The sequence below is a fragment of the Diadema antillarum genome, unplaced genomic scaffold (genome assembly GCF_040938485.1).
Source record: "Diadema antillarum isolate AM-2024a unplaced genomic scaffold, OU_Dant_1.0 seq00000962_RagTag, whole genome shotgun sequence".
Classification (NCBI taxonomy): Eukaryota; Metazoa; Echinodermata; class Echinoidea; order Diadematoida; family Diadematidae; genus Diadema; species Diadema antillarum.
The window spans coordinates 1,150,414-1,176,018 of NW_027271809.1; the positions used below are offsets into that span (position 1 = coordinate 1,150,414).

Below are 25,605 nucleotides of genomic sequence, written 5' to 3' on the forward strand. Positions count from 1 at the left end.
CCTGTGAGGAATTTTGAATAAGTGGACATGTGACGGTGAAGTCAGGCATTTCTTCTCTGAGCTATCTCGATCCCTCTCTTTCTGTCGTTTGATGTGTTCACACTTCTGAGTCTCAGTACAAAACTCCTGTGAGGAATTTTGAATAAGTGGACATGTGACGGTGAAGTCAGGTGTTTCTTCTCCGAGCTATCTCTCTCCCTCACCTTCTCTCATTTGATGTGTTCACACTTCTCTCTGAGTCTCGCTACAAATCTCCTGTGAGGAATTTTCATTCAGTGGACATGTGACGGTGAAGTCAGGCGTTTCTTCTCCTAGCTATCTCTCTCCCTCGCTTTCTTTCATTTGATGTGTTCACACTTCTCTCTGAGTCTCGGTACAAATCTCCTGTGAGGAATTTTCATTCAGTGGACATGTAACGTTGAAGTCAGGTGTTTCTTTCCCTTGCTCTTTCTTTCTCTCTCTCTCTCACCCACTTTCTAGTACTACATTCATAATTCCGAGTCTAGCAACAACACAAAAAAAAGAAAGAAAAAAAAAACCCTCCTGTGAGGACTGCAGAATTATCTTTCAATATCTGTGTGGGAATTTTTGAGGTAGGAACTATATGAGATGAAGAACAGTAAATGGGTCTTTTATAGATTCTTTACACTTTACACAAATGTATTCAACATGTGTTAACTGGTGTAGTCATGCCAAACCATCCACACATTCAAATACAATTGACACTCGATTATTCATCGCAGACATACACTGTCGCTTGACAGGGGGATCTTGAGACGGTGAGATGACACACATGAGAATTATACAGCCACTTGAGAGACAGACAGACAGAGAGAAAGAAGGAGAGAGAGGGAACATGAATGTACATGTGTAATTGCACAAGTCCAGTGAAACATTACATATTTTGCTCCCAACATTAAGTGTCTTACTGGCTTTCACACTCGCCATGAACAGCCAGCAGTAAATTGTAGCACAAATACACACACACTATAGTGACCCACTTACGCACGCCAGGTCAACACTATTGTTTCCTTCTTCGATCGCCTCAAGTGTGCGTGCATCACTTTCTTGCCCTTCCCAGACATTGATAGGTCCTTTTGCGGCCGAGAAGCAAACATCTGGGCTATACTCTGACCTTTCTCTTGACTGCCTAGCCCTTGAAACCATCTACTTAATGCTCAGTCTGATTTAGAGACATGCTATAAGCACAGAATGACAGTCCCTGGCTTACATTGATCTGGATCTTGACCAGTCATTCACTGGCCTGTAGTGTCATCTTTCTAGATCTTCTTGCTATACCCTGGATGTCTCCACTGATACCCTCTGCCCCTTGGAATCTAATCGAAGTCGGAGAGGAAATCGGGGTCTCAATTCCACAGACTGCAAAACTTTAGCTGTCAGAATCCTATCAGCACGGACACAATACTTGACCAGGAAAAAAGGGAGTTCAGGGAAACTGTACTGGCCTCAAAGAGATTACAGCCCTTTTGTTTCAAAGGTGACAAAATGTACCCGTATAACTGTGTAACTTTGAAGTGGCTTATGGGAATTGTCAGTGTCTTTCACCTGTCATTGAATTTTTGCCGAAATTTAGGGAAACCCACCACCAATGTTGCAAGGACCTTGTTTATTTTTTCTTTCTACCTCATGAAAAAAACTACAATCAATTGTGTGCATGTCCATACTAATTTACAAATACCTGGTGCAATGAACATGTATGTACATACAGTGAATATGCACACACATAAATACATAAAGACATATATTGTACATAAACACAGGCACATAAAGTACACACATACATTCATACAAACAATATGCATACCTACACACATTGCTCAAGAGAGAAAGAGGGTTGACAATTAAATGATGGTGACATTTTCCTTGGGAAGTCGCCAATCAACATCATCAGTTTCACGATCAAATGATTTTTGTCTAGATTTTCATTATCAAACACACTCTCCTCATGTTATAGAAGGGAGGGCAAAACTGGATATAGCTACATCTCCACTGGATACACAGATTCACCGCAGCAAGAATCTCTAAAAAACATAGTGACAACACACAAAACATCACAATGAAATACAAGATAAGATGTACATTCAATGAGCTTACTGCATCAAAACTATGTACCATTTCTACAATGATGAATCTCATAATGTAAGTGAATGGAGGGTGTGTAAGATGCATGCTACATAATATGAAAAAGGGGAAACTTTATGAGACATGGTTTGGAGAATTGATGGCCTTAGACCATTACAGAAGCATTATTATCCTGAAATCCATGATCAGAGACTAGAGTAAAAATGACATACTTTGGACATACAGGGAGAAACGGGGAAAACTCCTGCTGGGTTGAACATGAACCGATGCTATGAAATTTGCACACAAAAAACCCCCCAAAACAAACAAACAAACAAACAAACAAACAAACAAACAGACATAGAAATGAATGAACTGAAACCAGTGACATTACTACACTGAAATGAAAAGATTCTCGATAATGATTCTAGCAAATCATGAGTCTTAACCTAAATAATGCAACAGCAAAAGATGTGATATACATGTATGTATGGACACCTACAGCTAGAGTGATACATCTAGATTTATACATCACATACAAATGTATCTGACACAAGTGAATGCTGGATGGAATGCCATGTACATTGTAGATTACATGAGAAATTTACAGGATAGCAGAGGAACATAAACATGACTGTGGATGACAATCCATGTAACAATCTATCACATGAATTTGATAATTTTGATCAATCTTCACAACTATCATGCAAGGACTAGCTGACTGTCAAAAAAAAAATTACAAAACATTCAACATTTAGCACAAATAGGGATGTGATACAGTCCACGTTCACGAATCGGACTTAGAAAAAAAAAAAAGATTGTGCCGCCGTTCTCACCAGCGGTATAGATTTTCTCCGCGGCAACATTTCCGGTAAGAGGTCTAGACCATGAGGACTATTTGCAATGGATGAAGTGGGGGAGGAAACAGTGGGAGAATGACATAGGAACTGTGTGAAATGATGGGCTACAAAATGCATTGTGTTATGGATTACATACTGGACCAGTATCATCGTTGGAACGTATTGAAGAGAATATTTCAAGATTCATAACCATTTGGACAGAGAAAGAAAAAATGTAGACATCTGTCTACCTCTATGATGATGCCCCTTCTTCCTCCCTCCCAAAAAATACAAAAAAAAAGAAGAAAAAATAGAAGAAAAGCCACTCACAGGAAAATTTTCATGATTTTTCATTCTATATTTACTGGAGTCCCATCCTCCATCATACAAAGTTGTATGGTCCTAAATTTGTAAACTATCCCACTGGATGAAGGTACTTTGCAATGTTATTTCAGCAATTTGCTTTCACCATAGATATCTCAGTGATGGCATTAATATTTAATGCATTCTAAACACTGACTAATTCTCCTACTAACAGGCAGATGTTGAAGATTTATATTTACTCTCTCTTTCATCTCCAATCATGAAACAGAGTTTGAATGAAATACATGTACATAGATACACTACTGCAGTGTCTTGTTTGAATCATATTGATTCATATTGTGAATCATATTGAATCATATTGTGATGTGCTCTCCAAGAATTGTTGTTGTCACGGTCATCATTGTGACTTCATACAGTGTGAGCTGTTTAACCCATTCCATCCTGAATTCTGAAATCCCTATAGACTTTATGCAGAGGCCATCAGATTCCTGTAGGAAATGGGTTAAGTGGAATGAGGGAACACACTATTGGGTAACTTCCTTTTAAGAAAAAACTTTTGAACCTATGTGGAGGAAAGTCTTCACACTGGATCTGCTGATGAAGTGTTGTCACCTCCCAAATACCTTTGGGATCACAGACTTCAGTTTAATTGATGGACGTTACATGGTTTACCATTTGTAAAATTCATATGAATATTTGACACTAAAGATTTGCCAACATTCCCCCTCACTCATCTCCCCCCCCCCAAAAAAAAAAGAAAAATATTTTTGAATCATGGCTCATATCATTGCTAAATCACTTCAAAAGAAAAAAAAAGAAGTGACTTTCTGCTAAGAAGAGCTGCCTAAAAACAGATTTACCAACTTAGAGGCACTTATTCACTGGAATTCTGCAAATATGAACTTTGATCGCTGTAAGTTTGCAAGGGAGTGTCAGTGCAGCTGCATCTTACATACTGAGGGTCTAGACACTTGAAAGTTTGGATATGAAATGCATGGCGTGAACTACACAGTCTACTCTGCTGAGTGAACTTCTTTCTATGAGGTATGTATACATGTATGTCAAAACATTACATTCTGAGCTGAATATGAGAATTGAAAATCTTTGGTAAATGGCTGAAAACTGTGAATGGATGATGATTAAAAGAATGTGTGACTGCCTGATGTGGATAACTGGATAGCTATAAATAAAAGATGTGTGAAGTTGCTTCTAATGTCTCTCTTTTTTTTTGTGTGTAACATTACTGTACCGCTGAGATCATCCGAGATGGGGGAACCTCGGGTGGAAGCATGTCAATATCTAGGAGCTTATTGGCTGGGATGCGGAAGTTTTTGCGGCGTTTCAGGGGGCTCGTTTTGCTACTATTGGCGTTAATTTGCTCCAGTAGTTTGCTGTGATGGGGTGTCAAGAATATTAGAAAAAAAAAAATAACGGCACACAGGGAGTTATGTATGCACGGCAAATCTTCACTTCAGTCCAGTGACATGTAATTTTTGTTGTTAGAGAGAGACATATATTTCATACATTTTATGATTAAAAATGGTTATATATGGGTAACAAACTCACACTGAATTGAATTGGTTAGCAAATGATCTCCAAAAAACACCTTGCCTTTTTACACTTGCAAAACACAAAGGCATACAGATGGCATGTACCATTTAAAAATATACAAATTCATCATACAATTAAGATAAAATAGCAAAACAATATCTCCTCTCTCTCTCTCTCTCTCATGTGCACATATATGACTATTCATATATACCCACCCACACATACACATGTGTGTACACACTTGCAGATTAAACTTCACTTGTGCAAGATTTCCCCTTAAAATCATAGTATATATTCTTATTAATTATTTTTAAAACAAAATCTTCCTCCCTTTTAATTCTCTTTTCTGTGTAGTAAACCTTCACACATTTTCCCTCTTCACATCTACTCTAATAACCCTTCCATTCATTGGAGGAATTACGCCAGAGAGAATTGGAAAGATTGAAGGATGACTTACCCTCCATTGGCGAGGTTGGCCCAGAGACCACCAGGTTTTCCTAGCTTCATGCTACTGTCACCATCGTAGTAACCCTGGGAAGGAGGTGGAGGGGGGGGGGGGGGGGGGGTAGCGATAGAGATACAGATGTCAGATTGAAACAAAAAATTGATGAATAGGGATAAAAGTTACTCCACTCGTGGAAAAAATAATAGTAGCATTGTTTGGGCCAGTACAGCCTTGATAAACTTCTTCAGGAACAATCTACTGGAGTTGCATGACATATACACACACACACACACATACATACATACCAAAAAAGACCCCTAAAACTGGAGTAATATTTGTGGAGGCAGTGACTGCTGAGCAAATGTCGCACACATTTTATTGCCTCATATTCTACACATCTCAATCATGACTTTCCCAATATTCACAGAACAATAATGACAAAAACAGATTCATGGAACTGACAATAACTCTACTTGTGTATACAATTTCCTTTCAAAAATAGGTAAGTCACTTTTTACACACACACACACACAAAAAAAAACAAACAAAAAACACCATCATACAGAGAGAACATGTGAAAGAAAAAAAACATTTATAACCCTCTACAAGTTCTTGAACTTTATGAGATGCACAAAATAAGAACCATCTCACGTTCTCAGACAAGTTGATTTACAGTAGCTGGCTCTCTGCCAGGCATTCGTGTATTTTGTCGTCATGGCAACATCCCATACCTCTTTGATCTGCTCCCGCACTCTGTGGAATGCGTTGAGCCATCTCATGCGAGCGATGGTCATAGCAGGCACTAGGTCCCGCACCTCGTCATCTATCTCTCCCTCCTCCAGCTCCTCCTCCTCCTCCCGATTCTCGGGCTGCGACAGGATCTCGTCGGACCGCTGGAGGCTCTCCGAGTACCGATCCAAGTCGAAGTTGCTCCTACTGATCTGTGGCGATGAGTACCGGCTACTTCCCGGACTTTTGATTAAAAAAAAAAAAAAGAGAGAGAGAAAAGAACAATCAATGTCACATAAATCCCTTAGAAAAGCTATCGATGCAAAATAAAGATAAGAAATACAAAGTGGTGATGAAATATATTTGCTCACTTATCTTCTAATACGTCTCCTGCAGAAAATGGAAATAAATATGTTATATGTGACCGTGCACCTCAAAACGAACATAAATTCGCACACACTGATTTTGCGTAATGACTGAAAATAAGTGAAATGGGTCAACCTAGCCGAACTTGACTTTTTCATATTTTCTGAAAGAGCGGGTCTTCTTTTACATTATGCTAAAATTTGGTATCATAAAACGGGCAGGAAAGTGTGTTTTTTAGCAGTTTATCTCGAACATTTTTGGTGGAATAGTGTGATTAGGTGTGTCTTTAGAATCCCTTTTTCATTTCTGAAAAACCTTGTCCACACTCTTCGCTTTCAACTCTAATACCTTTTGAAAGGATAGTGCTACTGGTTTGAAAGTTGGCATTAATTATGGACAGAATGTGTTAATGAGGCATGTCTAATTTCAGTTTAATTTGATAATCCCTTCATTGTTGTTACTCTGGTGGTTTACTTCCTGTTTTTTTTTTTGTCCCATTCATCGCACAGCCAGCATGGTTTGGTAAAGATTAAGCGCTTGAATAGACACTGTACTTCAGAGCCTCTTTTCTCAGTTCACACTTTTCCTGAGTTTGTGCTTTCTTTCCAACATTTAGATAGGTTAGGAGAGTCCATTTGATTTGAGTTATACATCATTTTAAAGCTTAAAGTCTGCTCTTTCAGAATATGGTCTTAACTAAAAATTCATATCTGGCGACTTTTTGTTTGTTTTGAGGTGCAGGGTCACATATGGTCTCCACAGAAACCACAGCTAAACATACACAGCTACATGCAAAGACCTACGGTAAAGATAAGTTTACTGATTAGCATTGAGCGGTGTAATTGAAGAACAATTACGGACACATTTCTACGGAAGATATAAGAATAAGGCCCGAATTGCATATTGGAGAGTTTGATGCCGTCACACAGTCACCATTTTATAAGAGAGTTGAGTCAAAATGTTTTTCCTCCTGCCTGATTTCATCAGAGTACCTTGCAGACCCTGGTGAGTACAGTTAAACCATTGCTTCCCATGATAGGAGGTACAATGTACAACAGCTATGGGGAAATAACGACATGTCAGAGGCAAAAGGGAGCTTTAGATTTTTGCGACACAGACGTTCAGAGGAATAAAACCTGTTCAGCACATGCTCAAAATTGCTTATCAAAATTGATTTCGCCTCATCAAGAGTTTTAACTAAGCCTTCCAGGCCACTTTTGCATCTGCCCAATTCACAACACAGAGAGGTACTTGAAGTACTGATCATATGGGGGCGCCATTTTACTTTTCACAGGTTGCGTCTTCACATAAACTTAAACTACTTTGCAATACGACGCAGGGAGAGAGAATGGCCAACGCAATCATTGTCTTAATGTCCGTGCTGCAAATCTAAAGCTCCATAAACATGCAAAGTACTGGAACACTAAAGAGAAGGACTCTGTCTGCACGAGAATCTTGACTTACCTTCCAGTCTCCAATGAGGGCCTGCTATCCCTCTCCAAGCTGTCGATGTCTCTCTCATCGCGATCGAGATATCTGTCACTTTCGTGAGGGCTGTAAGGGTATGCGCCCCTCTGCCTCCGCCGACGAGCACTGCTACTCGTCTCCGATTCTCCCTCGCTTTGTTCAGTCCTGCTGGTTTCAAAGCTCTCGCCGCGGTCCACGTACCTGCGGCCATCGTCGAAGTCGTAGCGCGGAAAGTCCTCCATCGAGTGGCCGTAGTCCGACCGCCTGCGATCGTAATCGCTGTCGCGCACCTCGTCGTACGGGTCCTTGCGCAGGTCAAACCCACTCCCTCTCTGATCCAAGTCGCTGTCTCGTGGCTCGAAGTCACTCTCCGGAGGACAGTACATGTTTTCGTGCAAGTCAAACTCTCCATCGTTTGGAGGATCATACTCAGGCTCCTGCCGTAAGTCCTGTCTCGAGTCGTACTCACTGTCCCTCCCAGCGTCAAACTCGCCCTCCGGATGGGAGTCAAACTCACCCTCTGGTCTCATGTCAAACTCTTTATCTCTCTGTGAATTGAACTTCCCATTGTTTCTCATCAGCTCAAAATCGCTCCCCCTCCGAGCATCAAAGTCACCGTTCCTTCGCAAGTCGTAGTTGCTGCCCCTTCTGGGGTCAAAGCCGTCATCTGGGCGTACGTCGTCGAACTCACTGTCTCTCCCATCAGCGTCAAACTCCCTGTCGCGATGCACGTCGTCAAAGTCACTATCCTGCCCCAGGTCCTCCCCCTCGCGAATTCCGTTACCCGACTTGGGCCTGTTATATTCCTCTATTTTCCTCTCCATGCGCTCTTCCACCTCACTGTCCTCAGAGGGGTACTCCTCGTCGTAGTGTCTTGCGAATTCCTCCCGCTCGTAGGAATCCACACGCCGGTACGGCTTGTCGGTGTGCTCGTCGGAGCTGCGCTCTTCGCGGTACTCCCGGTAGTGTTCGTAGTCGTCCACGTAGCCGCGCTGGTTTGGGCCGTACTCGGAGTCGTACTCGCCGTTGGCACTGTAGCTGTCCTCGGGGTTAGTGAATTCGCCAGTGGATCCGTACCTGTATTCCATGTCACTGCCCGGGTGATAATCATCGTAGTATTCCCGCCTATGGTAGGGATCCTGGTCTAGGCGGTCGTTGCTTCCGTCGGTGAAATGGTCGCGGTCGTTAGGATAGAGTCTCCTCCTGCCGCCCCCCTCAATGTAGCGTCCTATAACCTCGTTCTCCTCATCTGGATAGTCGTCATGGTAGTAAGGCTGTATGAAAGACCCAGAAAGAACAGCATTTCGTATAAATAGGTTGAAAGTTTTACTGTTTCTAACATTACATGTATATCAACCAGGGAAAGTATCATAACAGTGTACTTTCAGTATGAATAAATTATCATTGAAAAAAAAACCCAAACAACTATTCTTACCCCAAAATTGGAAATTTCTTTACACAATACAGTGTATATATTTCATTTTTCAAACCATGGTAAATCCTGACATAACAAAATGATTTCACTAGTCCCAATCATTTGTAAAATTGAGAGCCCACTGAACTATCACTTGCATTTGACATGATATCTCTAACAAAGTGCCAAATTTAGTCTCTGGCAATCCTATGAATTATCAATTTCTCAGAAAAACTTTCTAGCTGGGCTGCCTTTTTCAAAGCACTACGCTAAATCAAGCCACATCAACATCCAGCTGCTTCCCACATATTGAGTTATATACCATACATCAGAGAAGAGAAACGTGCAGTGGATGAGGTGTCTTACTAGAGGACATAAGTGTCCAGGTGGGAATTGAACCCTGGATCTTCTCATTGAAGGTACATTACACTGTCCACCTGACCTCTAAACATTCACCCTTGCAAGAATTTGTAATAAAAGTAATGCTAACGCTGATGATCATCAATGGATTGGCAAAGGTCTGTTATATCAATCACATATTCTTGCAAGTTCTGGAATTTTGGACTGCCAATACATTCAATGTATATCACTTTAAAGGGATGGTACAGTTTCGGTTGAGATGGGCATGAGGTTTCCAACGTATTTTGATAATGATCTTTTGAAATAATAAGAAACCTCTTTTGAAATATAATAGAGCTTATCTAAGAGGAACTCAGAGTTAATTTGATAAAAGTTGGTTTTGAAATGGCCAAAATATCCAAAACAAAGTAATCCTAATAAAAGTTGGGACCAGCACCTTTTATTAGAGTCACTTCGTCTTATTTTGTTTTTGGATATCTTGATAATTTCACAACTGGTTATCATCAAATAAACATTGAATTTCCTCTGAGAATTGTATGCTTTTTAACATTTCATAAAGTGGTTTCTAAGTATCTTGCAAAAGTTGAACCCTGAATTCTCCCCTCATTCAATACTATACCATTCCTTTAATAGAGTGTGCAAGACTTGTGTGATTATTTAAACTGTAATGTCCCACAACTGAGCTGAAAAAAAAAAAAAAAAACGGTGCTCAGATTTGAAAATGATAAAAGTCATTACGGGAAGCATACAGTCATCAGTCACTGTCTATATTTATTCTGATTTATCTGCTATTATCAGAACAGTATGCTTGAAATCACTTTCATCCTGAGCATGACCATTTATTTCTCCTCACATAATCTACTGTATGTTGATGATAAGTAAATGTAATTAACAATGACCACTGTGGCATTACTGATAAAATTTTTCAAAAGTCGAATCATTAAAAGTTCACAGACAACTTTCATGTTGGCCTCTACTCCAGGGTCTCATTGGAAAAAAAAAATGTTATGATAGCAATTCTTGCCAGAATGGCAATTTCTTGTAGCAAAAGTCAAGCAGAAAGCAGGGTTCTTGTCATTACCACACATGACATTGCAGCAAGAGTTGCTATCATTCCAAGTTTTTATGACGTGGAGCTAAAGCCCAATTTGAATATAATGCAGAGAAAATAAATTAAATGAACAAGAACACAGAGAGTTTCTTGACATCTGACCAAGAATAAGTACTACAGCCTTCCTTCATTGTTTTTTTCTTTTTCATTGACATGACACCAATTACAAACACCAGTGTTTGTACACAAAATGAGGTAAATAATGTCATTGCCTCATGGGTCTCTCACTTGCAGAGAAACTGTTACCAAATTTCACATTTTGGAAAACAAATTTAGAGAAGAAGATATATCATTCTAGAATAGAAATAATTCAGCAGTAAATCACTGACAACCCAATGGGAGGGTTGCAGGCCTTAGAATGACACTAGCTGGTGACGCTCGCGGTTTTGCAGAATCTTCAAATCATTTATATAGCATGCGATATAACAAATGCCACACGGGAAAAAAATTATGAACAGGTGCGGGATCTTTGGAAACAGGGATGTTATTTCCTCAGAGGGCAACAAACTTTAGGGATAGCCAATGAGATGGTGACCTAGTTTAGCTCCACCTCTTCTTCCCTCTATTCTCCATTGATATTTGTAAACTGAGCCTCTTCACTAACACTTAGCACCTGGTTTATCATTAATTCGATTGTCTCCTCCTCAGGAGATAAAGCGAGTATTCTGCTAGTGAAATTCCCTTTGATGAATGGAGTAAGAGGGGTGAGTGTATTTTTGAGGAATGATTTAAAAGCTGTAAAACACAAAAAGGGGACCAAATTCGTATCTGGCCCTGAGGGGAGAGGAAAAATAGTGTCACTTTTTGTTGATATCTTTTTCTGTGTTATCTATTCTGAATGATAGAATTGGAATATAGTCATGGCTGCGCACTTCACCTGTAACTTCTCGCAAGAGAAATCGTTTTACAGATGCACTTTTTGTGCTCCATTGAAAGGTATATGCTGGTCTTGCATGAAACAATGACAATCTGCACTCCAAATGTGTGATTACAGGTAGTCATTTGCCCTCATTTTTTTTTTTTTGGGGGGGGGGGGGGCCAGTGTGAAACAAAACTTTGCTTGGGTATACACAAGTACGCATGTATACCTTAGTAGTGTCGATGGCCTAGTAGAAAGCATTTACAATCATGCACTTCTTATATAAAAGTAAGTGGGTGAACATGACAAGGAATTAAAAAAAGCAAGAAGGAAAACTGTGGTTCTTTCCTGTCAGATATTCTCTGGTTCTTATTAACCTACATGTTAATCTGCTGATCTATTGTGTAGGATATCCCATAGTTGTTCATTTATAGAACTTATTATAGCCTGTGAACTCTGACCTGACATCCCACAGTCCTTTGCCTCACTTCCTGTCACTATTATTTGGATTGGTATTCACTTTTGAGGTATACACCAAACAGAATACGTCTACATCTATGTGAGATAAAACATGACCATATGCGTACATACTTTCCTGTACACCATCCTTACGGCTTATGAGTGAGACCACACTAGTCCACAGCTATTATCAGTTTTCATTCAACATTCTTTTTTTTTAAATATTTGTAAGCATTAAACCCTATGAGTTATATTCCACTAGAAAGCTTACATTATGAAAATTTCAAAATTTATAATTGTTTTTCTGTATAAAGACTATGAATATATTTCATTGGTGTTTTTTAAAATAATTACGCAATGTTATTCATAAATGAGTAATTCATACAGTTTACGTAAACATTTATATCATGATGTCACATGATTCATCACATGATGCACATTTACATCTCATATTTAAGACCAGTACTTTCTCTTTCAATGGATATGTAGTTTTCCATAGTTTTCTTCTGATAAGTGTCAAAGACATTCATTACCTTGAATTTGAGACGGCACAGTTAGTGAGTATGTGTAAAATAGCCTCCAGCACCAACAGCTTATAAACTGCTTTTCGCAACTGGTGGATATGGGCTAAAACCTGTTTGCTGAATTATTCCACAGAATAAATATCCAACAAAATACTGAACCATGTCACAAAGACTCATTTTCGTCTGTCCACAGCAGACAGTATTGTAAAACTCAAGTATACGGCGTCGCAGAGATTTATCTTAACTGTACGTATACGAAGATCCTTTACAAGTTTTAGAGGAAGAGTGATGCATCTCACCTCTTCTGTACCGGAGAAGTTGTCGTCGTAGTCATGGAAACGATGCGGAGGGGATTCGTGCGAGGGCGAGTCAAGCCGGTCGGACGAGTGGTGAGTGGTGCCCCCGCTGTGGCGTGGACTGCTGTTGCTTACCGTAGGTGCATTCACATCGCTGGTGTAGTCACTATCTTCTGACATCATACCCGCTGTGAAACAATCACAAAATACACATATTTTCATATGATATACTAGTATGTGCATCACATATAAAAAGACATGAACAGAACGAAATCATATTATATGTGGGTGTATAGACATATGTATGTCTACACACAACCTTCAAAACAGAAGTGTCAATAACGAAAAGTGCGGGATACTGTAATTGCTATTATATCATGAACGTGACTTATATTATCTCTCCTTCTCTCTTCCATCCACTCGTTCAAATACACACACAAACATGCACACATAAACAAACACCCCACAACAACAGATTTTTAAACATTGCAAAATATTGATGGGCATTGATACATCAAAATGCCACATATATGACCATCATTAATTGACAAAGATCACAGAGTGGTTGATATCGCCAGGTTTATAGGCTTCAAAGTCACTCTGACCTGCTCCAAGTCTGTTCCATGTTGCAGTTTACAACATGTGTAGATTACTGAAATTGGGGTTACTTTGGGAAAAGCTCCTCCACATCCAATCAAGCGAGCACTCAGTTACTGTCAAGGTAACTAAAAAATCATCATGAAATTACAATCATATATCCACATAATCATGGAACAAGTTTCAGGAACACAGTAAAAGTCGTTAAGCCACAAGTTGACATACATCCTACATTTTGTCTGCTGTCTTCATCCGCTTGCAAAGAAAATATATCATCAACTGACGACCAGAAGAGCGTGATGCTGTCCTGTTTGCGCACTGAAAATATTGTAGAGCAGTTGTAATCAAAGGCAACTGTGTCCCTTCCAAGTTCTGCAGCTCTATGAGTGAACCGCTAATTCACTCCAAGAAAAGCAAGTTTTGATTAATGAACTGAAGTACCTCAGAGTCGCGGGTCATGATATCTTTTTCAACAAGATCAGGGTGTACCAGTATGTTATACAGCAGGGCACGCCTTCAGTCCCTATACAATTCAGTGATTTAATCCTCTGTATACTGGTAGTCAAATAGAAAAATCCAGACAGTTCATAGCATGAAGGCACAGGGATATCTATGGTTTGCCTACACTTTGTGACAAAGAACAAAAGTGCTGTTTGAGAAAGATGCAGAACTTTTGTGTTGTGTATACCAGTAAAATACACTAACTCTCTGCAAATGAAAATGCAAACCAATAACATCCTCTGCAAAATCTATGACACTCAGGAGAGATGACCACCTTCATGTATTGATGAATCCAAACTATTAAAAAAGAAAAAGAAAAAGAAAGAGCAGTGTTACCTTGCAACAGCTTGAGAAGTCAAGTGCTGATGGATACCACCCGACTTCTCCTCCAAGTCGCCTTGACAACACGCATATTCGTGTTTGAGACTTTTATAGTCGCTCCGTAAACATAGGTCTTGTAGCAACGGAAGAATTCAGAGATGTAGGCTTAGAGAACAGAATGATTTAATCCATACCTGACAGATGTATGGCTTATATCTGTCAGGCTGATATCAATCTCCATCGCACTTGGACTGAAATGTCATCTATGCAAATTAGCACCACAGAGATGCATCCGGATGATATACCTCTGACTCTGTATATATGCACAGGTGGATTTCTGTGCAACAGATGTTAAAGGATTCCCAATGAGCTATAAATCTGCTCGGATCATGGGTTCAGCAAATCACTCTACACATGCTGGAGTACTAGACCCGGTGTTATTACCAGGCTGGAAAGTCTCACTCTAGCATCCTTTCCACTGCTGTTGTGTCCCGCTTGATTTGATGAGCTCATCTTTTTAACTCCTGGTGGAATGATCAATTTATTCCGAAGCATGTCAATGATACATCATGGCTCCAATCTACCATTCCCATTTTATACAGTTGTTTAGATTAGTGAGGCACACATCATATATTTGTTTCTTGTTTTTTCCTCTTATTGGCATTCAGATATTCACAATTGGGTCAATTCAAACAATAGATGGGTTCTCCTTCTCCAAAGGCAGAATTGGGAGAAAGCAACAACAGCTGCCAATCAGCAAAACTGCTTGGGATATTTATCACCATCCAGGCACAGAGGCGCCAGGCTGATGGTATACAGACACACCTGCGGGAGCATTCAAACGTGTACGTGATCCACGCTTACGGCACCGACTAACAAGTGTGCGTTGGAATCCCTCAACTGGCACGAAATCAATATTACACCTCCGAGGGATGGTGTGCGTATGGCTTCCCATGTTGCTCCAAAATGGTGTATCCTGAATATCCATTCCTCACAGACTTTTGTCTTGAAGAGAAACAAACGAGAACAATATGCCGACGTATCCCGTCCTGTGCTTCAGAACTTGCCAAAAAAAAAAAGGACTCATAATGTCACGAGGCTGAATGCTCTGCTACTGGAAGCTGCATCACCGGCGCACCATTCTTGTGCTCTGTTATTCCCGTTAAAAACATCCATGATCCACTGGTCCACATCTCATTAATGTCATGCCTGAGGTGCACCCAAATTATGCACTTTGTGCGGCGAAGCAAGGTAATCTGTCACCAAGCCCGCCGACAACGAAACAATGAGTGTTGACCCGTAATATCCCCAGACTGGTTCCACTTTGTGCCTGGTCCTTTGACCGGAGAAAGTTCCAAACAGGTGATGAGAGTATATCAAACTTGAGCGAACTAAGATCGCCAGCTAGTGTTAATGAATACATGCATGCACGCATGGACCTGTTCGGCTTCAACCCGTCTTTTGCAAGGGTCGGCGCACACCGTTCCCATTCACCCAAAGTGCATGTTGCAGTACAGTGCTCTACGCAAGCTAATTAATCTTGAGCCCTAACCCTCTACGTAATATAAGATCAATAATCTCCCCTCCTCCAATTCACTGACGTATCACGAGGGCAACAAATGTATTACCGATGTGGCCTGTTTCACTTCTGGAGAGGAAAAAAAAAATGAATCCCTATTGATCCTAAAGAAAATTGAAAACATATTCTATAATTAGATGGCATATCATGTTAATTCACTAGACGAGGGTTTTTGTCCCTGCATTCATCTCCATGATTAATGATCTACAAAGGTTTGCTGTGCTGACCTAACCTGCCTGTCAGAGATGAGCTGGTTGGTACCTCATTTGACGAGTCCTAGCGTGACACAATTTAAGCTTGCATGGATTCCTACATACACACATGAGGCCCCTCCTCTTCCTACAGAGCAGCTAGCCTTGTTGACAAGAATATTCAATAAAAGTACAAGCATCTTTGCATTCCCACTCACTTGCATGCAATAAAAAACAACAACTGATTATTCTAAATACGGAACTTCCTTGAATGTCACAAGAAACATTACACATTCTGCATAAGAAATAGAAAAATGTAAAAAACATGGAACGTTAAAGGTCAAATTTTATGGTCAGACTTTAATCCATATACAGTATAGAAATAGACGCACATAACAAACATTAGTCAAGAGACCTATTTGCTTCATAAGGTAAAAAAATAGAGTTTAGTTTCAAGGAAGTGTTCCTGGCAGAATGTTTTTAAATAAATGACAATGTCTGCATCAGATGATAAGTTATCTAAAGCTTCCTCCTGTCATACTTTTCATAGAAATCATTTTGTTGTTGTTTTTTTTTTCTGGTGGTTTCAACAACTTCTCTGGAGCTGTAGATTGATGAGGTATTTTGAAGAGAGTACATCATAAGCCGAGAACCAGAAAGGTGCTATCGCATTATACGATTTGAGCGTTAATAAAACTGAAACAATCAATATATTCATGACATAAAATGTTTATTTTATCAAAAGTGGGTAGATTTATAAGCATTGTCCGAAATATCGGGTAAAATATGGTCCTTGTGGTTTTGATTTTTAACATTCCACTGAAAATGAAAATAATTCAAAATTTGACAACATAATGTTGAGTAGATGGGTCTCTACGAGGTGATAAGTCAATACGCCCCAAAATTGTGATAACGCCCTTTTGGATCTCAGCCAACATTATTTCCCCGAGTGTTGTTCTTACTAGACTGACAATGGAAACCATGCATTGATAAATCATATGATGATGATGCTGGTGCAGGTGACAAAATCGTTTAAAAAAACCTCTCCAGTCTCTCGGGATGTGAGAACTGAGTGCTTCGCGCTCAGCCGATACCGTCAAATTGCATTTGAACTGTCCAATCCAACCTTGCTGTAGTTTTCGTCCATTACCTCCAGCGTCATCACATTAAAGCTCTTTCCACGAATCGAATCAATGAGCAAACAAACCAACAAAATAAACAAATGACCTCAAATGTTTCCATTGCAAAAGGCTACAAGTGGATTTCTTCTGCACGACCAGCGGGACATTCAACGCATGCACTTGCATCCAGCGCGCTCTGGGTCTGAGATACTTGTCACCAGGAGAACGCGCCTCCCTGCAATGACATGCAACCTGACCTTGACTCCCAAGACCGACATATAGACGGCAAGAGATGCTACTTGGTGGTAGGTACTTGTACTTCCACCGAAACCTCCACCTGCTCTACCACAAGATCACCTGCATGTTCATCAAGTTACCATGAAAATCCATGTCAGTATCAATCTCGTCACGGAAACACAAACCCCCAAACAAGCATCATACGGGAAAGGAAAAAGAAAATCAATAGCACAGAGTCTAGCCAGGCAAGTCAATATCCGTTCGCTCATACTGATTGCATGGAATGATTCCTGAAAACCCTGTCATATTGCATCATAAATAATGAGGACAAATGGAAATTGCCACAAAGTTTGAGCTAAATATGCACCACAGGAGAAACTTCTGTCCCGCGGTAAGATTCTTTCTGTCGCTAGCTGCTACTGTTTAGGATCTGTTTTCCTCCCTCCCTCCATTTCTCCTTCTACCTCCCTTTTCCTTCCTTTGTTCCTCAACTGTTTTTGTTTCTTTTCTCCTTGTCCTTCCTGTTTTCCTCTTCTTTCTTCCCTTCTCTGCTTCTTTTCCCTCTCATCTTGTACTTTCTATCTCCTTTCTCTGTCTCACTCTCTTTTTTGATCTCTCCTCTTTATCTTCTTTATATCTTCTTTTCTTCAATCTTCTTCGTCTCTTCTTTCCTTCACACTTTCCTCTTTGCCTCTCTCCTTTTTTGCTCTCTTCTTGCCTCGTTCTATTCATCTTTTCACCCTCTGCTTTTTTTTTGCATTCTCCCTCCCTCTCGCATCTCACATCTCTCCTCTCCCCCACTACCATCTCCTTCTCTCTCTCTCATTAACTACCACATGTTGTTACACTCTTGATCTCCCCCCCCCCCCCCCCCCATTTGAATGTTTGACATCTGGTTAATCATGGACACACATCTAATGGCATTGTTTGACATTTCCTGGTGAAGTCAGGTGTAACACCGTGAAGAGCTCCATGGATATGACCTCTCTGATCCCAACTGTGTCGGGGCAGGAATCCTTCGTTGAGTACGGTCTACACTCTAGGCTCTTTGTCATTCCGATGCTTTTAATTGATCCTGTATACCCCCTTCATTTTGCAATATATAAGGAAGGTCTAGATACATCAGATCATCCTCAATAATACCAGCACATTTACAAAAATAGAATGAAATCTTTGTAGCGAGTTATTACTATTCGTAATATATTTGAATTTACTGTACACAAATGGCATGCACCTACAAATTCCAGTTAGCCAATGCAATCTACAAGATTAGCTGGAGCTCTGAGATTCATTATGTGTTATTACTTGATATGCTTAGGTCTATTCCAAAGTATATTTTGGGTAGGGTTTGTGTGGGTGGCATTCAAAATCAACCACGTCGTTTACCATATGTGAAGGTGAAAATTTACCATCATTCTGCTATGAAATTTAGAGAGCTATACATAAAGACTGTCCAATTATTCAAAGCTAGGTAACATATTGGATCTTGAATAGGTATCTAAACATGTTGGCCAATGGTTCATTATAAATGGAATTCCAGATCAAGGAACATAACTCACTTTCAAGAAATGTTAAATGAGGAACATGCATGAGATATTACTACTTCCCAGAAATTTACTCAATGAACCCCTATATTATTCACTTTCTTAACTTTAATTTTCTACACAGGACTAGATTATATCAAACATCAGGTGTAGTAGTATTACCTGCACTGAATGGACACAGATTCTAAATTGACATCAAATGTGTACAATTTTGGAAACAATACAAAGAGCGGGGTTGTTCCGTATTAGATGACAGAATGAATCGGAAAGACAATTATATTGACTCCAACCTGGGAACAGATGCTATCTGAATCACTTGAATGACAAATTAGCCTGAGATATATTTCTACTCATTGCTTATTTCATGTTCACTCAATACCAATCATCTCATACAACACCTTATTCAATGAGGCACTTAATATCATGCCCATCTTGCCAGACACAAATGATGAAGTCAATCCAAGGGTAAAAAAAGAACTAGGCCACAAAATATGAAATATTTGTTCAAATTTTACATCAGTAATTACCCTGCCTGTCATACTGTTTCAATCCCTTCTTTGTCAACGTACACAGAGAACTCCCAAGAGCCCCCAAGCACAGTTTTTGATGATGATTATGATGACAAAACAACACACTTCCGATCTATCTTACCTGGCTTAAGTGGATTTTTAAAGGCACGCATGGCAAAGAATAGTAGTTTGTTTTTTTGTCACCACACTCACTAAAATTTCAAAACATGTTTCCATGTTGAGGTAACCATGATGTCATCCTGGTTGTTTTTCTCTTTTTCTTTTCACAGAAGCAAATAAAGGGAATATTGTCTTGAAGATATCACTGTGGCAATCGATCAGGGGGGCATTTCATGAAGGAAATTGTCGGATAAAATGTCCGACAAGTCAATTATATCCGACAAGTTCAGAGAAATCAGCCAATCAGACTAAAGAATTTCTCAAAACTTGTTGGATATAATTGACTTGTCAGATATTTTATCCGACAAGTTCCTTCACGAAACACCCCCCAGGACAACCAAACCCATATCCAAGGTCATTAAAGGGTTGATATCACTTGTCATTCGGGGAAAATGAGCAAATTATAGCAGACAGATGCTGAGGTCTCTGTCTCCTCGTCTTGGATGTGATGCCATCTAACCAGGCTACCTAGGCACCAGAGAAGACCTCTACAGAGATGGACCTCAAATAAATTAGACACAGAGGCCTTCTGTTCCATTAGTCTTTTTCCCATTAGCCAACAGACCTTGAGAGGTGGGGGGGGGGGGGATGGGGCTGGCCAAAGGCAGACACGGTGGCTATTAAACACACACAAGGCTCACAATCATTGACTGTATTGTCTATACCACGTAGCTGCGCCATTGAGTACAATTGAGTCTTCCATGGCAAGCAACTAATCCTATAATTTGAGCAGAGCATAACGGCCGAGGCACGGACGAAATACTTCTGATGACAATGAGGTTCTGTCGGTACAGTGGTGTGCCACGCAATCCACAGCAAGAGGTCGTTGACCTGCCCATCCCACATTATACCACCATTGCCATGGCTGTGGTGTATATTAAAAGTGGACTAGACCAATCCTGTCTTGCTCAAGCTATGGCAAAAATAATGTTTAATCTATCTATCTTTTGACAAGCAAAAACAAATGCACATACATAAAGAATGCAAGATACAGTATATTCCATTATCTCTGAGAACCTTTTCCTTCACCGAAAAAATTGTACTTGTGTTCTGTAAGGGATGTGCTGCCTCAGCTAATTAGAATACAAAGGTGAGAAAGTGTATACAGCTACACCACTCATGAGCTTTACTGCATCTTAGCATGTGACTCTGCTTTAGTCCCCCCCCCCCCCCCCCCCGAATATAGTAATGCCCTAGAATGGTAATTATGATAAGGTATGATTGCTAGTCTTCCTGTAGAAATTTTGAAGTTAAAGTTTTGAAGTTTTGAAGTACAATACTGCTACAGCTAGTGTTGTGGGTAAAAGATATACGCTTCCCCTTTGGCCTAAATACTACAGAAAAGGGTAGTGCCAGTACTACCCATATTTTCTTCCATAATTCTTTAGTTTTGCAAGTAAATGGCGATATAAACCATAATTTGACTATCTCACATACTGGAGAGCCGTACTGAAGTGAACGCCAAAGAGCACAATGTAATGCTCGGAAAGAATATGAAGGAAACCTGATGTAAGTGTTGTTGGCATTTTCTGCTATGGCAATTTTCTCTCAATTTTATGTACTTATTCTTCTTCAATTTTCTGAAAACAAGCTATACTGATTGGCCCAATTTGGGTCCTTACATATAGAGATTGCCAATATGAACAGCAATCAATTATATTGATCTTCTTGTTGAAATGTACACTTTTTTGGCCCCCACTTTAACTGGGTATCTCTCCCCTCTTGGAAAAAAAAAATAATAAAAGAAAGACAAAAATAGTGACATCTTTCCAGAGCAGGATACGATGCTTCAGAGGATGAGCATGGGAAGAAGGTTTGTTATTTGCAGAGATAGCTATGAAATTTCCATGCAACACATTGTATACAAATGTTTGAAGGCAGAAATATCACCTCTGACACTATGTCTACAACATGCATGTATAGAGCTCAGCTAAATTTCACACTTTTAACCCGTTGAGGACAAGTCCCGAGTATACTCCGGCAAGTATCTATGGGAAATGCATGTTATAGTAAAATTAACCGGGTCCTCAACGGGTTAAAAAAAAAAGAAACTTCCCCACCAGGAAAGTAATAACATGCCTCTCCATGTGAACATAATTTGTGATCTAAGAGGGACATGAACATGACCCTCTAGCATAATGCATAACTCCAAAGTAAGATGGAGGTATGAAACCATATTGGAGTTCTACAAGAACTCTTGAAAATTGAGGGGAAAAATCAAGAGCACCCTTAAATGGTGATTCTAATAATAAAAGGTAATTGTACTTACAACAGAAATCTGATGACAGCCAAAATTTTGAGACACGAAAATAAGAGGCATTGCTCGGTTAATAATGTGATCACTATCCTCACCATATCTTCAATGGAAATGCTCTCATGATTGGCCGGACAAAATGGTGCATCGTTTGTCTTCATTCTGCCGGAAGGGGGTGAGAATTGTTACAAGAGCAGACATGGGTCCCAGAACGGGTCCAAAACTATGAACTTCCTTGACCGTCCAGCAGTGTCCTGTGTTCCAAAAGATGCAACTTTGATCGCTACCTATGTAAACTGATAATCCATGCTCAACATCCTCTCGCAGGCATTCTCTAGCACACTTTTAAATATGGCAGCTTGTATGCACACACCTCTCGAAAACTGAGGTTGCTGCTGATCAAAATGCCACCATTCTCTGTACACCACGAATGGATGGGACCGCTTGTCTGTAATTACAATCATTCCTGGGACAGTCCAGACCTGTGCTAACTGCAAGCTGCTCGCTTGGTTTTTTAAAAATTTGTTTGTTTGTTTTTTTAACCAAAGGCTGCACTAGGAACAAAATAATTCTGGTGCTTTTTTTCTACTGTTTTGTATTTTTAGAGGCAGTTGAACAGCATTACCATGCTGGAGATTAGATGCAATTATATCACACTCACAAACAGGGGCCAAAAAGCCCACAGATTCTGAAACAAGTGCATCCAGTGGTCCTCATCTGTTTCAAATAACACATGTACGCATGGGTAGGTTCCAAGGAGGATACAGATTCGCCGCTGTCTTCACAAAAAAAACATCCACGGATGAGCGGCAGCTCTTTGCTGCATTAGAACGGAAGAGGAGAGGGAGACTTTGCAAACTTTGGACCGACACACACTAAGGGCGGCCCGCACAGGTGGCTTTTCTCCGTGGTGCACCCAGAATTAATCAAGAGGTAAGGATGCCATGTATCAAGTTAAGTGGATTCGCAAGCAAGCATGGGTTGTGTGCCTGGCTGCTATGACAACATAAATGTGACCATCTCTTCTGTTTCCATGCAACAAATGCCACATGTTCACCCTTTAACTCTTGCTATATGCTCCAATATATGAAAGCCGTCTCATGTGCCGCCTTACTGATATGGCTGAAAATGATTTTTCTTTTCGTTCCATCGACTGAAATTTGAACCCCAAAACTCATGTTTCTTATATTTACTAGCCAGCTTGTATAATCACATTTGAATCTAACTATACTGCATTAAATATGCCTGTTGTTGCAAACTGCATTGGAGATTTTGCTGCAATCTTAAATGATAGCTGGTGCAGAAACCGTCATACTGTATAATTCATTTGTTCCCATCTTACAACTATGAATGCAACAGATTGTATGATGCTCCCAGTTGTTGTTGTTGATTTAAAGAAAGAAAGAAGAGAGAGAGAAAATGGGGCCCTATACAAATAATTTGCCCCAGACAGCACTTAACATAAAACAAACATTATAAATTTTATAGAGATATAAACAAGAATATTAAATATACCAAGTCTCCACGAGGGAGCTCATATTGTCTCTACAATGGAGCTCATTAAGTCTCCACGAGGGAGCTCATAATGATATTGATGAAAAACTCATGCTCCCAGTGACTTGGTCTCTCTTCAAAATTCTACATAAACATGACTGTTTTTGTAAGAAACAACTGGTGATTCGTGATCAAGAAGAAAGAAATATGAAAACCTACAAAAGAAATCTTTACTACAGACTTTGCTCATCTACTGGTGATTTTGTTTGGGTTGTTTTCTTTCTGTCTCTGGTTGAACTCTACCAATAGAATTGTGGTGTGTGCTCAATGGAGTCCTTTCACAGAAATCATTGAACTGAACCACAAACTGCCAATCAGTAATGCAAATCATCTGGTATGAATACCTTCAAGCAGGCTCAAGATGCCATGATGGACATTGCCTACGCAACTGGCATGAAACTAGGTCAAAGTCGGGCAGAACTCGGCCTCAATTATAAGAATCTGATACTTGATGCAAACAGGAAAAACGGAGTTGCCCTTTTTTTTTGGGGGGGGGGGGGTTGACAACTCTGAGATATCTCATGAGAAAGGCAATTATTTCTCACAGTCTTCAATTTTTTCTGACTCCCCTCACGTCTATCACTCAATCGGAATAAACGTGAGAGCACAGTAGCCTTATGAATGGCACAGTAACAGGTTCAAACCACAGACTAACAGTCCAATACGAGCTCCGTAAATGCTTCGAAAGAGAGAAATAATCCTTCCATATCATCGCACGAGTACTGCCCAGTAATTGTGCCGACAGCAGATTAATGATTTTTTACACCTCTGAGACTCCCGTTTGCTCGCTCTGCTCCTAATTATATTGTGTGCCCTCACTTCTCATGCAAAATCTATACATTTCGACATTTCCCAACCCCCCCTCCTGGCGTCTGGATATTTCAAAGGCTCCATCTCTCTATGAGCATACACATACACCAGGTGGTGAAATCCTGTGATTTTTTTTCTCTCCCCCTTTTTGTCAAGCTGTAGGTACTGTCTGGGCATCATCAATTCTAAACATTCTTTCTACAGAGAGTGATGATTCTTGATTTCTGGTTTATTTCCAATTTACAAAATGTACTTTCAAGTCAGACAATGCAGCATATTACAATGAATTGTGGGAATAACACTCAAAATACCAAACAACACTATGGGCATGGAGGAAGTACCATTACAATATACTTGCTTTCACATTCTTTTTCAATTTTACAATTTCTTGCACTTGCTTAGTAGCACAAGTACACAATTTGTACTCCAGGCCACAAACTAAAATCTATGTATTATAGTTTTCAAATGAAGCTACTGTCATGCTTTTGCCTTCTTAGATCTCAAATGTCTCATAAAAAGCAATAGTATTCAGCATCGCTTAAAAAAAAGAAACATTTATTGCCTCCAATATCCTTGATGTCTAGGCTCAAATACTGGGTAAAAGTCACTTTAAACTGCATTCACGACAGAATTCAAAGTAAGATATGATAATAACATCTGCATTCTATCCAAAACACTTCTGCATTGTGGCGGGCAAATGATCTCAAATACCACAATCGAAACCTGAAAGGCACCAGAAATATAAAGTTGCAGACAAGAACACTATATCTGCGTTAGGACATGAAAATGCACGAATGCACCAGAGGAGATTAGATACAGACAATAAAGAAATATCTCCTTGTGTTAATCTAATTGGTGAATTTGCCACACCATTCATCCATGACACAGTCTTTCACAGGTCTCCCCTCCCCCTCCCCCCCCCAAAAAAAAAATACCTAAAATGAGGAAGTATGGATTTGCCATTAGTACTTGATTGACCATGTCAGTCTCACACAAACATACATACATGTACACATACACGCACACACACACGCGCACACACACACACAGAGATACACCTTCTTGCTTTATCCTCTCTTACATAAAATTTTATGTACACAAACACACACGCCCAAACACACACACACACACACACACACACACACACACACACACAGGCAATGTGTGAGATAATGTGATGACTCAATTCCAGCAAAACACTTTCTTCTTTGAAAAACACTCATACAAACAATTTACGGGTTGTAACAATGATCTACAATTATATATAATCCACATTGACGAATATTGTAAATGCATGCATGTACGGATGGATGGAGCATACTAATGGCCTCTTTGAAGCTACTACAGTTAGGTATGACTGTCCATACTATAAGGATCTATG

General features: G+C 39.9%; 1 protein-coding gene across 1 annotated transcript in view; it reads right to left on the reverse strand.

Moving 5' to 3' along the window:
- The window catches only part of LOC139741900 (protein unc-13 homolog B-like), a 187,627-nt gene that overhangs the window by 41,127 nt on the left and 120,895 nt on the right, over window positions 1–25,605 (reverse strand). Inside the window, exons 6-10 of the mRNA XM_071652473.1 lie at window positions 12,830–13,014; window positions 7,801–9,077; window positions 5,973–6,213; window positions 5,254–5,327; window positions 4,495–4,636 (exon numbers count right to left, since the gene is read on the reverse strand). Of these exons, the coding sequence (XP_071508574.1) occupies window positions 4,495–4,636; window positions 5,254–5,327; window positions 5,973–6,213; window positions 7,801–9,077; window positions 12,830–13,014 (1,919 nt within the window). The remainder of the gene's footprint in view (window positions 1–4,494; window positions 4,637–5,253; window positions 5,328–5,972; window positions 6,214–7,800; window positions 9,078–12,829; window positions 13,015–25,605) is intronic.